General features: G+C 40.5%; 2 protein-coding genes across 3 annotated transcripts in view; one reads left to right on the top strand and one right to left on the bottom strand.

Annotated features, from left to right (window-relative positions):
- eya2 (EYA transcriptional coactivator and phosphatase 2) overlaps nucleotides 1-3,452 on the top strand; it is a 33,946-nt gene extending 30,494 nt beyond the window's left edge. For both annotated transcript variants that reach the window (XM_084063458.1, XM_084063459.1), the window contains 4 exons: nucleotides 714-828; nucleotides 1,160-1,281; nucleotides 1,439-1,539; nucleotides 2,077-3,452. In XM_084063458.1, coding sequence (XP_083919584.1) covers nucleotides 714-828; nucleotides 1,160-1,281; nucleotides 1,439-1,539; nucleotides 2,077-2,157 — 419 coding nt within the window. In that variant the 3' untranslated portion in view covers nucleotides 2,158-3,452. The remainder of the gene's footprint in view (nucleotides 1-713; nucleotides 829-1,159; nucleotides 1,282-1,438; nucleotides 1,540-2,076) is intronic.
- A 169-nt stretch (nucleotides 3,453-3,621) lies between these two features.
- Nucleotides 3,622-13,769, bottom strand: tgm5l (transglutaminase 5, like). The gene is made up of 14 exons (XM_084063451.1): nucleotides 13,678-13,769; nucleotides 13,249-13,437; nucleotides 12,821-13,054; nucleotides 12,172-12,290; nucleotides 11,474-11,602; nucleotides 10,807-10,984; nucleotides 10,384-10,519; nucleotides 7,778-7,881; nucleotides 7,104-7,343; nucleotides 6,812-6,880; nucleotides 6,412-6,621; nucleotides 5,729-5,886; nucleotides 5,041-5,177; nucleotides 3,622-4,279 (listed from the first exon to the last, which is right to left on the bottom strand). Exons 1-14 carry the CDS (start codon nucleotides 13,682-13,684, stop codon nucleotides 4,117-4,119), a joined length of 2,073 nt encoding a protein of 690 aa, XP_083919577.1. The 5' UTR covers nucleotides 13,685-13,769; the 3' UTR covers nucleotides 3,622-4,116.
- Nucleotides 13,770-14,314: the final 545 nt, after the last annotated feature.

Raw genomic sequence — 14,314 nt, forward strand, 5'->3', positions numbered from 1 at the left:
TTAGCACTTCACATTTCCAAAAACTCCAAACCATCAGGATACCAAAATACAACAAGTGAACATTTGGAACACCTGTTCCATGAAAAAACGAACATCCAGCTGTTTTCGCTTAATAGTCTGACCAATCATTATAGGTCATCAGACAGTTGAGATGCAGATCCTGCAAAAGGATATGCAACTCAATATCAGGTGTTTATGATAATAATTCAGCTTTAGTGTTAAACCTGATATATACTTTGTCGTATGACGGCGTCACATGGCGAAAATAGCCAATTTACGTATAAGCTCACAACGCTTCGCATCGCGACGCGTTGCGAACGTGTAGATCGGCTATATTCGGCACACAACACCATGGTACGATAGAGTACACACTGCAATGCATTGCTCATCATTTAGTCAACAAAGTCACAGGGGTACTGTAGAGGCTTTAGTGATCCAAACAGCCCTAAGCCGGGCTTAGCGGTACTGGCTGTGCTGAGCACAGGCACCGCTGATTACAGCTGGCTGTTTTAACTCTGCTGGAAACAATGTGTTTGAGGCTTTTGGCAAACAACGCTCATGTGAGAATTGTCCATGCATCCAGAGACTGGAGACAGCTTCTTCTGTCAAAACATGGTTTTGCGATGTCTCAGCGAAGGAGCTTTTATTCCTTATTATTTGATTTTTCCTATAAGTGCTATCCGTCAAAGTGTGCGTGTCGCTGTGATTGGCAGGTTTGCTGGGCAGCCCTAAGCGGGAGGAGTGGCTCCAGCTAAGGAGAGAGATGGAGGTTCTGACGGACCTGTGGCTGACTCAAGCGCTCAAGGCCCTGGCTCTCATCAACTCAAGGTCAGTTCGTGTTACCGTGGCTCCACTTGACTTGACGCTGCCAAGTCGAAACCCCGACTGTGTACGTAACCGAAACTGATTTTGCACATCTGAAAAACAAAAAAAGAAACAAACTTTAATGATACGCTAGCGTGATGAACTTACAACAGCGTGAGACAATGTCGATGTGATTACTGTGCAGCCAAGGAGGATTTTGTTTTGCTTTTCTTTAAATTAATCTTTATACTGTTGCATGCCTCTATGAAAAACAGCTGGAGTTACTGGAGTTACATCCCATGTTTAAAAGCGTCATAAATGTGGCTAACTGAAGTTGTCACTCCTGTCCTCGTAGGCCGAACTGTGTGAACGTGTTGGTGACAACTACCCAGCTCATACCGGCGCTCTCCAAGGTGTTGCTGTATGGACTGGGATCTGCCTTCCCCATTGAGAACATATACAGTGCCACCAAGACAGGTGAGAACTGACACTACAGGCCCTGATCCTATTAGAGAGAGAGGGCAGATAGAAAGTAGACTCAATTCAATTTCCTCCCTGTAATTCTCTTTTTTCCCCCTTCAACGCGCAGTACTGCTTGTTTTAAATTCTTTTCATTTTCACCCCGTTTCCAAAGGGAAAGAGAGCTGTTTTGAGCGTGTGTCGCAGAGGTTTGGTCGGAGAGCCGTGTATGTGGTTGTGGGAGACGGAGTGGAGGAGGAGTCCGTGGCCAAGAAGGTAGAGAAAAATCAATCCATCTTCCCCTCAGGAATTCTGACCGTTGAAAGACAGACCTCAGCTAATCGGTTACCCTTATGCTACTGTAGCTTACTGTAGCTTCTCTGACTTATCTAGTAGCCTACACAATAAAATTCTCAATGTCAATTTAACACTGAGAGGATACAAATGGAACCAAATTGGACCATTTGGTTCCAGTTGTATACTCTCAAAGTTACAAATGGATGAAAACGGTTCTTTCTGGAAGATTCTCACTGAAGACGTCACCCAGACAGTTACATTCAGGCATTATAGATGAGCGAGTTATGCTAAAAGCTGTGACCAACAGTATTTTTTTTTCCATCACGCTTGTTGCATGTTTACACGCCACCACGTTACCCGCATGGATTTAGGCCCATTTTCCCAATCCCCCATCCTAACCACAGTCAGAAACATGCATCTGCAGTGCATCACCGAGGTTGCCAGTTGTATGTTTGCCCTCAGACATATTCAGAGTGTTTTACATTAAAACGGTTTTGGTGTTTTTCTTTTTTTCAGAAGAACATGCCGTTCTGGAGGGTGTCATGTCGGGCTGACCTGGAGGCTCTGAGCCATGCACTGGAGCTGGACTACCTCTAGAGGGCGCCAGCCATCTCTCGCTCTCACACACACACACACACACACACACACACACACACACACACACACACACACACACACACACACACACACACACACACACACACACACACACACACACACACAAAACATCTTGCTCTTCCAATCACTGCCTTTCCCTTGTGATAACCTGAACTTCCTCAATGTCGCTGCTGGCTGAGGCTGCCCCTGGAGAGGCTGATCCGTGGTCAATATTGCCGTTTCAACCTACAGTATGATTCGCCAGTGCTCGGGACAATGAGGCTTATCCCTGACCAGCACTCAGTGGCAGCTCCACACCTCACCACACACCAACGCCAAAGGACCATTGAGGACTGAGGAGAGGTCATGTCACATACTCCACAAAGCCAACACTATCGGACCACAGTTTTCATAATTGACTGCAGGGAGTTGCATTTTTTTTTTTTTTATGTTTTACTATGGAATCATTTTTGTTTATTCTTTACTTTTCCCGCCTCATTTTCTTTCTATCAACTCACAAAGTTACTCTATGAGAGGTGTCCCACTTTTGTAAGAGAGTGTTGCACTGAAAGTAAGGTGTTCTGGCCTGGAAATTATCATTGGGTCAGTCTGCCCAAATGGAAAGCTAAGAGAGGAGAGAGAATGTCTCTGTTGTTGTGTGTCCTGTCTTTTTTCTGATTGGTTCAGACGTTAAGTTTGAAATTCAAATCTCCGATAAGCAACACCAGTGCTCTAAAGAGATGATTCCAAACAAGGTCTTAAGTAATAAAGTTTAAAAAAAAGGTTATATGAGAATATATATATATATATATACACTAAATAAACATCAAATAGTATTTCACCCATATTTGGAGACTATTGAAAATAGTCTTATGATATTTTTTGCCTTTTATAATGTGAGCTATTTATTGATTGGTGAATTTCTACAAAGCAATGAGACAGACATCTTGGGAGTTTAGGATGGTAGCGTTGGCTACAGAGACCAAATGCCTTTGTAAAAAATGTTTTGATAACAAATTGTCTTGAAGATGCTGTAATATTGGCTAGTGCTTGAATCCTTCATTTTGATTCTGGGTTGTATATGTTGTCATGTTTTAACTCTTCTGTTTGATTTTTGTTGTTTATTTTGTCAGTGGTTGTCTAAATAACCTTTTTGTAATATAGATGAACTGTTATGATGGATGTGCATGTGCCTATTACACTGCCTGTCAGCTTAGCTAAAATGTGTATATAATGTTTTGTTGATTTGTTTTGATGGACAGTTATGATAGAATAATAAAGATAAGTTAATTACATCCCAAGGAAGCCAAATCTAGTTATTGTATGTATGTATGTATGTATGTATGTATGTATGTATGTATGTATGTATGTATGTATGTATTAGATGTTTATGAACCAAAGGGAGAAACGTTAAGGAAAGGTCTCCCTCTGCTGGACATGCAATGAACTATATTAATATATAATTGTTGCTTTATTACCCAAATACAGTAATTAAAAAAGAATACTTAATATAATAAATAAATACTTTTTCTCCATTTCAACAAATAATTTGAACTTAATATGCACACACATACATACTTTGGCCGCTAACAATGGTATTATGTGTCATTCCAAGTTTGAATGGCCACATTAGCTATTGTACAGTAGGCCTATAGTATAATTATACATTCACATTTTGATAAATGTTCAAGCAATGATCCAGTGTTGTAAATCTGTGGTTTAAAGGGTCTTCATATGCATTATTTCTGTAATACTGACGGACGGCAAAGCCTGGGATGACAGAGGTCTGATTTGGTTTCCATACACGGAGGCAACTACACAGTGTAGTGTATTACACCAGGAAACCGTATGACACGGTTAGTTTGACATTTCTGAGTCAAGATAGCACAGACAGAGAACAAAGTTTATGTGCAACAATGCCATCACTGGAACAGAACCATGGCATGTGTCCTGTGAGGTCTATGAAAAGCTGTGTCTGTTGACACACACCATTTTAAAGCCTCTGGCGATGGTGTTGTGTTTCTGTAGAGACACGGTGGCCTGCAGCATTCTTGATCCTGCCATTCTGGGGGTAAACGTGATGTGTTTCTGCTCTTGTGACCCTGGCTGCAATGGTGGTATCCTGCAGAGAGAGAGAAGAAAAAAGACAAGAAGTGGAATTAATTCACTGAACTTTGAATTACAAAATGATGCAGGGCTGGCAAGCAAACAAAGAAAAAGGTGGCATAGGTTTACGTAGGTGGTCTGTGACTCCTATGAAGTCACAGAAAATGTAATTAGTTTAATATAATTAACATAATAATGTCTATGCCCATCCAACCCCTGTCAGTACCACTCCCAGACAAACAACAAGACGCACAAACATTTCTAGCGATGTATTACTGTACACAGAGATTAAAGAAAAGACAAAACTCATGACTGAAAATGTTTGTTAGTATAGGCCGTGACCGTCTCAATCTGTGATTTGTGAAACAGTGTGAAAGGGGTCCTCCACACTAACGCTGTGTTTCCTAAACAATTAGCACAATATGTAGGATTATGATGGAGAAGAAGGAGACACTGGAGCATGAAACCAGTTGAAGAAATTGCAGATTGAGGCTTAACCTTAGTTTTGTGAAATATCCAAGACTATTGGGGTTTTATGGAAGATTGCAATTCACAATTTAAGCATTAGAACATGTATTCTATTGCTAGTTTGATGCAAATGATTGGAATCGGTCGTGGTGACTGAGAACTTTAGTCCATGTGTACATTATTAAACAACAGCATCCTATATGGCACTGTGGTATTTGTGTAGAATGAACGGTAGGAACTTTACATTCAGAAATCTTAGTTTTACGCAGGTAACATGGGTGTGTTCATAAACTATGGAGTTCATCTTACCTGAACTGAACCTTGTTCTGGAGCAGTCCAGCCCCAAACAATGTCAGTACTCCACTGACAGGCACAGAAAAATGATTAGTGAAAGTCACTATGGCAGTGTGCTTCTTGAGGAGTATTACCGATCCTTCATCTGGAACCTGGGAAGAGGAGGGAGAAGGCCATATTATTTTCTGTCTCTGTCCACATATTCTATTTACAATTGTGTATAGTGAAAACAGTTGTAAACTAGAAATGCACTCAAGAGATTCTATGTCCACACATAGCCAGGGCTACATTTTGACCATTGACTGATTTGAAAACAAATCAATAGCGTATAGGTCCTGAGTCTACTCTATACCCCCCAACTCATCTTCTGGATTCAAACTGTTGAATTATCACTGTGACAGACAGACAAACAGAGAGACAGTGTTTTGTGGACCCCAGGAAGTAGCTGCTGCTAAGGTAGTAGCTAATGGGGACAAACAATAAGTTTGGATTTTTTTCTTTAATACTTAAAACCAACATGCACAAATGATCCACCACTTAGTCCTCTTGATATGTATTTGGCTGCAGACCCCGATTTGAAAAGATTCTGTGGCAAAATATCCAAAATATAAAATGGGGCTTTTTTTTGATAATAATTAAAAAATATATATTCCTCGTTTTGGCCCAAGGATCCCACTTTGAGAACCATTGGTCTACACAGTACCTGAATGGTGAGTTGTGGGATGCTGATGCTGAACTCCTCTGAGGCCAGGACATACTCCTGGCTGGCCTCATCCTTCAGAACCACCGCCAGGTTGATCATGTTGTCTCCCACCACATCCTCATACTGGCCTGCGCTCATCTGGTGATGCAGCACTTTGACTGGAAAGAGAAAGAGTCAGAGATAAGAGAGAGGCAGAGAGAGAGAGAGAGAGAGAGAGATAAAAACTCAATTTAAAATGCACTATCATGTAATACACATTAGTGTATTCTAGCACTGCATATTGATTCTTTTTTAATTATTATTAAATTTATTACAGTTCTTTAAATATATATTTTTTAATTTTCTTTATATCAATGAATCGATTAACCACATAAGCGTTATTTTATACTTCGTTGCACAACTGAGCCGTGCAGAAATAGTAAAAATAACAGATCTGTTATTTTTCCCTGTTTTATTTTTGTTTTTTTCACCAATGCCCAAAATAGGGAACAATGTATTAATTTATTTTATTATTAAATGCTCAATCTTCTTTTTTTAATAATCGATTAAATGGAGTAGTTCAATTAAATGCTGCACCCCTTGTGTATTTAACATTAAGCTAACAAAAAAAAAAATCATAGTATCCAGTAAAATCTATCTTCAGGAAAAAATGTTTATAAATTCTGAGATGGAAAGCAATTTACCCTCCAGGGGTTCCAGGCTTATGATGCTGTTGGTCTCCCAGAAGGTGTCTGAGGGACTGTGGTTGTACTCCTTGAACTGAGCGTTGATATGCTCCTTGATCACCTTAGCAACTGTCTCCATGTTGGTGACAGTCACCGTGAAGCAGATAGCCTCCCCGGCAATGGGAGCTTTGTCAAGGCTTATTGAGATGGACACACCCTTAAAAGAACCTGAGGACCAAGCACACATTCAGTGAGTATAATGATTATAATATAAAATACATATTTTTTTATACATATACTGTATGAATACTTGCTAAAAGGCTGAGCTGCTAGTGTGAAGCATAGACAAAATTATATGTGTATATCGTGATTTATAAAAATGGGAATTATCTGCAGATGCAGAGGCAGATTGTCTTACTTCTCCTCATTGTTGAGTCATCTGACATGGCAGAACTTCTGGACATGGCCATAAGTGACGGAGTAGGACCTGCATTGTAAAGATGATAGAAAGAAAAAAAACAAAAGCAATGTGTGAATGGATAAGCCTGAATTAAACTTGATCGTAAACTGGTGTCACATGCCGAAAATAGCAGATGAACAAGTCACATGTCGCAATGCAACTGAGCTTGCAGATCTGATATTTCTGGTGTGCGACACATAGTACGACAGAGTATAAATTAAGACATCGGTGAACATTATTTGGATCGTACTTTTGACAAATTTGTAGTCTCCTGTGATGTCCTGGGACCTGGGGACACCTATAGCCTTGGTGTAGATGAGGGATCCAACTCTCTCCGTGTCTATGCTATAGCTGAGCACCTGGCGCTGCTGCACTACGACCGTGTGGACATCAGCATTCACCTCAGCATATACAAAGGGGACGTCATAAATCAAGTCTATTCGCCGATCACGGATGGCCTTGACTGGTGCTGGTCCACAGCAGAATACTCCTGTGAAAAGGCACACAGAGATACAGAGAGAGAGAGAGAGAGAGAGAGAGAGAGAGAGAGAGAGAGAGAGAGTTTGGGATGAAGGGTGGAAAAAATAAATAAAAGGTAGTTGTGGTCAGTATGTGAAACTTGAGACATGGCCATAATAGATTTTTTTTAAAAAGCTGTAATGCATCACTTTCATGTCCTATACCCCCGCGATTCGAAACCCCCAAGCACCAAAATGTTCCTCTCTCTTTTGGGAAGTTGTTTCCATTTCAGTTTCATGTAATATCTCTTGTCAACCAGTTGTGGTCCTACCCTGAGTGTCTGTCAGTTATATTAGTAATATTGTATTAACAATCTCTACCATTCAGATAGATTAAAATAACCTTTTTATTCACAAAAAAAGTTATTGATTGCAACTTTAAATTGTATATCATAATAACACGCACCTCCACTCCTTTCCTGAGGGGTGGGGTCCAGAACCTGCCAACCATCCATGCCAGTTCCCAGATCTGGGCGGGTCATCCAGCACTCCACCCACACATGGAAGTTCCTGTCAAGTGGGGCCACAGGATGTTGCAGAATATTGGTTAACCTTTTCAGCAGTAGTATGTTTGAGATTAATTACTTTTCATAAACTGCCCCAAAGATTCACAATATTGTAGGATACCGGACTGGATCGCTATGTCAACAAAGGATGCTAGGGATTTGTCTGTGTCTGCAGGTCAAATGTAGGACTGGATATTAACCATTCTTTTATATTTTGTCATGTACAACGGCGTTACACAAAAACAGGTATTTTCAGAAAAAGAAAAAAAAGTTAAAATGTTAATGACCTAAATAGGGATGCCAGGGCTAATGTGGTTAATAGAGAACTATTTTGTGAGTCTGCTGCTATTTGAAGGTTAACCAGTCTAAAAGCTCTGCTAGCTACCTATAGATGCCATGGTGCTCCTTACACCCAACTACAGTATACGAAAAGTTAAGATTTATTAGCCTTTATCACATCAGTACTTTGTGCACTAATTTCCGAGTAACAGGGGGAAATGTTATACCCTAAAAATATACAGTAGCCTACATTTAAAACGTTCTATTTGGCATTAGAAAAAATGATGCAATCAGGATCTCAGGATTAAATGGGGACGGAATGGATCCAGTGTGGATCTCAGACCTCAAGTGTCAGCCTGTGAAGTCATACATCTATTGTACAAAGTCATCTATGACATAGGCTTACCTATGAAGTATGACTCCAGATCTGGGTTTCCGCCCGATCAGCCAGTCTCTATTTCAAAAAGCATAAAACTTATGTGGAAAGAAAGTGGAGGCACTTCTGTGGCCTACTGGCAGAAATTTGGAGTCGATTGGTCCAGCCAGCAGTTTGCAAAATTAGCTCTGGACAGTGGACATAGACCAACCCTCTTAAAAGTCTAAACTCCTGCAGAGCGAGAAAAATTGAAATTCATGTTTACAGAGTGATAAGAGTGTTACAGAGGCTACACTGTGCATTGGGCACAAAAGGTTTGCTCCTGCTGAGCCACGCCATAAAAATAAAAGGTTTACTGAGTGATAAGAGTGATAATACATGTTACAGAGGCCATTTTGCGCAGAGGGGTGCCTTGACATTTTGACTTGCCGTTGGCATTGCCTTGGGCACAACATTTTGAAAACCACTGTGCTAGAAGGAAACATATGGGGTCACTCAAATAGTTCTCTGTTCTGGGAGCATGACTACTACACTCAGAAAGTTTCATGGCAATATGCCCATTCAATTATGAGAAGTTGTACTGCTTCAAAACGTTTGGTCTAAGGGTGGCACTGGAGGAAACGACATGAGGGCAACAAAATCAGAGGGTTCATTCAAGCTGAGCCAAAGTGGACAGATCGAAGGACAGATCGAGGGAAAGACAGATGGATGGACAGACTGACCAACCGACAAACTAGCCATCAGCACCCTTAATGAATGGACCCAGACGGACAGACAAACCGACATAGCTATCAGCACCTAATGGGGGTGACGTAAGTGTAGTTAATTTAGGTGGTATGCCACTGTGATCATGCCAAATGCCAAACATTAGTCAACATAGTACTGTCAATGCCTTCACATTGTCACAACTAAATCTAACACACCCATTATTAAGTTGTATTAGCTGCAGTTGTGTTGTTTACATCCCAGTGCCCAAAGCAGTCTCAACCTTTTCAAACCTTTAGATGGCAGCAAACTCACACACTTGTCACAAAAGTTGCCTAGGGTTCAATCCCATTTAAAGCTGCAATCCAGAACCTATTTTAATGGATACAATGTTATTTGAATCCATCTGTATAATAGACTAGTACTAGTCTACTAGTATAACTAGTACATTTGCAGTGGTTGGAGGTGGTCTCCGTAGTCTTCCATTGAGAAATTTAGATTCTGATGCCAAGTAAGACACCTACCGGTTGACAAGTAGTACTGCCTTAAGATTCTAATCCAAGGTAGGACTTGAAACTTGCAGATTGCAGCTTTAAGTAGTACTATCCTAACATCCTCCATTGCTTGCAACCTAACCACCAACCACTGTGCAGCAATAGGACATAACTGGTGCAAACCACTTGAACCCTGACGTCCTTATTTTGGGCATGCCATTATAGGCGGGAATCCAAATTAGTCGTAACGTCTTTGAAAATAGCTGAATCGCAAGGTGTTGTGAGCTTGTACTGTAGAATTGTCTTAAAGGTAGGGTAAGTATTTTTTAGTTTTTTTGTTAAAAAGGTTCAAATACTATATTCTGATAGTAATCATTGCTACAGAGCTTTTGTTCGGTCACAGGGGTCTCTCCAACTCTTTAGTAAATATAGTACATTTTCAGGTAGGTGACACATTTTAAGCCAATCAGGAGAGAGCACTGAAAAAGCATTTTCTGTTTAATAAAGAGCTGGAGAGACATGGGAGACTCCTTTACTGAACAAACACTCTATAGCAATGAGTACTATCAGAATAAAGAGCTATTTAACACTTATTTAAACAAAAGTAAATCACTTACCCTACCTTTAACAAACAAAATAAGGAAATACTGACCATATGCTGTCTTTACTGTGGTGCAACTTCATTCCTGTTTCACTGTAGAACTCCTCAATCACCAGGTTACCATTGGTGTCATGAGCAGAGTTGAAGTTTGTGACAACACGACATGGAATGCCAAGAACTCTCATGACTAAAAGACAGATAGACAGATAAAAGATAATTACACAACCAGATACAGCGTTACAGACACACACACCTACATACCACACATACTGTACTGTGCTGTATGAAATATGATCTTGTAAACAAAGTAGACAATGACAAGAACAGTGTCGTACTCTAAATACGAACAGAACAAGCTTTGAAATTCAGTAGACAGAAGATGTGGGAGTTTTGGTTCCAAATGTTAAAGCTCCATTTGTCAAAATGATAAATGATAAATGACAACTACATTTTAAAACCTTATTGTGTTATCACCTGTGCACATGACGGCAGCAAACACCCAGCACTGTCCGTACTCGACTGGGTGAAAGCCAGTCTTCGCCCACTGTCTCAGGATGTCCCCACTCCCTGTCCACATGGAGGGGTGAACACCATGCTTGTAGTCCCCTGACCAGTTCCCTTTCAGCACTCCACGGTCATCTTCACTGTTGATCTGCACGGAAGATGGAGAAACGGCACCGCATGAAATTAGACGTTCTTGTGTTTTTGATTGAATTGATTGAAAATGTTATTAGGCAAAAAATGTAAACATCACAATTACATTTATAATACTTTGTCTAAAAGGTCGGTCCAAAAAAGTCCTTGCGGTCTAGATTCCATTGAGGTCCTTGGAAGTCATTGTGTGCATTCACATGTCAGATATCTTAAAGTGCAGCATCTGTTCTGTTTGAGGACTATTAAGCCACTGCTTCGCAAGGATTACTGAAGACAACTTTGGCTGACTGGACTGTAATTAATGTAATCACTGCAGGCTCATGGTTAAAAATGTAAGTCTTTACAGCTCTGTTGTGGGGATACGGTACTGAATGTGTTTCACAACCAGGGAAAAACTAAACAAATGCTGGAAACGTTAACCCCCTTGTGAAGATTTTTCCATCCAGATACAGTATGGTACTAAAATGTGACCTTTGATAGTACTGACCATTGCTGATACGACCCTGCTGATGTAGACAGGGTCTGATCGTTGGAGGCAGTCTTTCCCTCTGTTCCTGGTGTGCTGGGGGCTGACTTGGAGCAGATTCAGACAACTCGCCAGGATATCAGGCTCATACTATTGAGGCACAAAGCGGACAGTATTATTGCTGTTGTTGTTGTTGTTGTTTTTAAGATATATTTGTGTCCTGTCCATTTCTGCTTTATTTAGAGACAATACTCACGATAGCATGAAAAACACAGGAAGTTGGAGGGACAACATGCAATGCAGATGTCCTGCTGGCAGAGGTGTGGACTCAAGACTCTGACTTGAGACTCGACAAATTTGATGACCTAAGACCTTCTTGATCAAATAAAATTAAATACTTGGACTCGACTTGGACTTCAATGCCAATGACTCGTGACTTGACTTGACTTGAGCCCTCTCTTGACTTGAGACTTCAAGTCATTTCAAGTAACTTGATACCTTCCAACAAGCTTATGACTTGTTTGAGACTCAAAATAAAAAGTGTAAGACTTTACGTGGGACTTGCCTGTCTTGACTTGACACGGGACTCGAGAGCAAAGACTTGAGACAAGTACTTGCAAAACAGTGACTTTGTCCCACCTCTGCCCGCTAGAGTCAAACTGGGGAGGTTGCAATTCTGTAGCAACTGAAGATGTTACTTCAATACATTCTATGCTCACCTGATCAAATGACCATGGTCTGGTCGACATGTTCATGGGTGTTCCCATGTAGAGCAATCCAGAATCATTCTGGATGTACTCTTCTCTCTGGTCCCCAAAAGGAAGAAATACGGAATCCTCTGCAATTAAACAAAGGCATTAATTTAAACTTCAACTTCACTTTATTTACCACATCACAAGTTTACAGGTGTAAAAAGAGTGTCCGAAAATATACTCAAAAATCCTTGAGGTATGAGGTAACTACATCTGCAGACAAAATAAACATATAATTCCTTAATGGATTTCTAATAACTCAAGTTCTTTGATATCATTTGTTGTCATTGCTTGAAAGTGATATGTACCATATGTACCATATGTATGTATGTATGTATGTATGTATGTTTTTTCCTTGTTGTCTTAATTGCTTCTAACGTTCACTTTTAGCAATTCCTATACAGCAAATAATATATATTTCCTGTAAAGTTATATGCTTTAAATACATTTTTGGAAATACATATCTTAGGCTACATGAGTGTCGAAAATTGCCTATAATTTCTGGTAATTTACACATTTTAAATACAGAATAGAATAAATCAAATACAACATGTTTCTGCATGGATTTTAAATACATGATCGTATTATTTTCTTATTACTTTCTGTCCTTACTCACCAGGACACCATGGGTTGCAGAGCAGGGTGAAGTTGCAGATGCTGTAGCGCTTCTGTCTATTAGGAGTTGAGACGAACAGTTGCAGGCGATAGATCCCCACAGGAGCAATGGCTGGGCTGCAGATAAACATCTGCAGCCCAGCAGCCCAGCAGCCCTGGCGGTCGAAATAAGCTCTCCACTGGGAGGGAGAGCCCTTGTCGGAGAATGTGACCGGCATGGTCACGTACAAGCGGCCTGGCAGTGTGAAGAAAGAGGGAGGTTATAGACTAAAGGAGAAAACAACCTGTCTCCTCTCCATCTATGCCTTTAAACAGACTATTGTGGTTGTGGACACATTAGGGCAGAATTTTCTATGCGTTGTAAGTATGATCCCAGGCACGTATTAAATCAGATTGCACTTCTTCTAGGGGTAGATCCATTCACCATACCTAACAGAGCTTTGAACATAAGTGTGTCCGTCTGAGGGTTGAAGGATCTTCCCTTAAGCAGCAGATTGACTTTGAACGGGGCTCCTCTCCGTAGGACCAGGACTTTGCAGCTGGAGCCGCTGAAGTCCTGAGTCCTGTGTCTCTCCTGGTTCCAAGAATATTCCAGGTTGACATGTTTTATTAATAAATCTGTAAATCAATGACAGAAGAAAGAAATGTTATTATTTGTCACTAGCTGGAATGTTTTGTGTGTGTGTGTGTGTGTGTGTGTGTGTGTGTGTGTGTGTGTGTGTGTGTGTGTGTGTGTGTGTGTGTGTGTGTGTGTGTGTGTGTGTGTGTGTATCATGAACACAGCTTCTCTTGTGCAAGTAATGGAGGTATGAAATGTAACAAATAAAATAAAAATAATAATAACGGGAAACATCTCACCTTCCATTGGTTTGGATGCGTCTGATTGAAAGCTCCACCACAAGTTGATATAGCTCAAAGCTCTGCTTATTCAGCTATATAGCCTACTCTAACCCTTTATGACACACCCACACTTCAACAGCAACAGCATCAGCCCGTTGATGTTCCGCTGAACTGGTTTTGCACGACGTTTTAACAACAGTATTGTGTAATACCATGTAGGTCATAGATAGGCTAAGAAAAATGTGCTGGACATACTAGCTCTGCCTGCCTCACACCTTGTTTGAGTGATCAGACTGACTCATGCTGCTAACTAACGGAAAATCACTCTCCCTGGAATTCATGCAATATTTTAACATGAATTCCAGGGAAAGGGTTTGTTGAAATGTGAGTAACCCGTGGTTGGTTACTCAAATTTTAAGAAAGAAAAAAAAAACTGCACAGTTTTTAAAATATATGTACGTTTTGGCATAGATACTGTACTGTATAAGCATACAGTACAGTATATGCCAAAACTTACATATAGTTTAAAAACTGTGCAGTTTTTTTTTCTTTCTTAAAATTTGAGTAACCAACTATTTCTCCCCCAATGTAGTCGATATGCCAATTAATTCCGCCGCTCACACTTTTCTGTGTTGTCACTGCTGTTGTATCCTAC

Source organism: Gymnoscopelus microlampas, assembly GCF_963454915.1.
Source record: "Gymnoscopelus microlampas genome assembly, chromosome: 7".
Classification (NCBI taxonomy): Eukaryota; Metazoa; Chordata; class Actinopteri; order Myctophiformes; family Myctophidae; genus Gymnoscopelus; species Gymnoscopelus microlampas.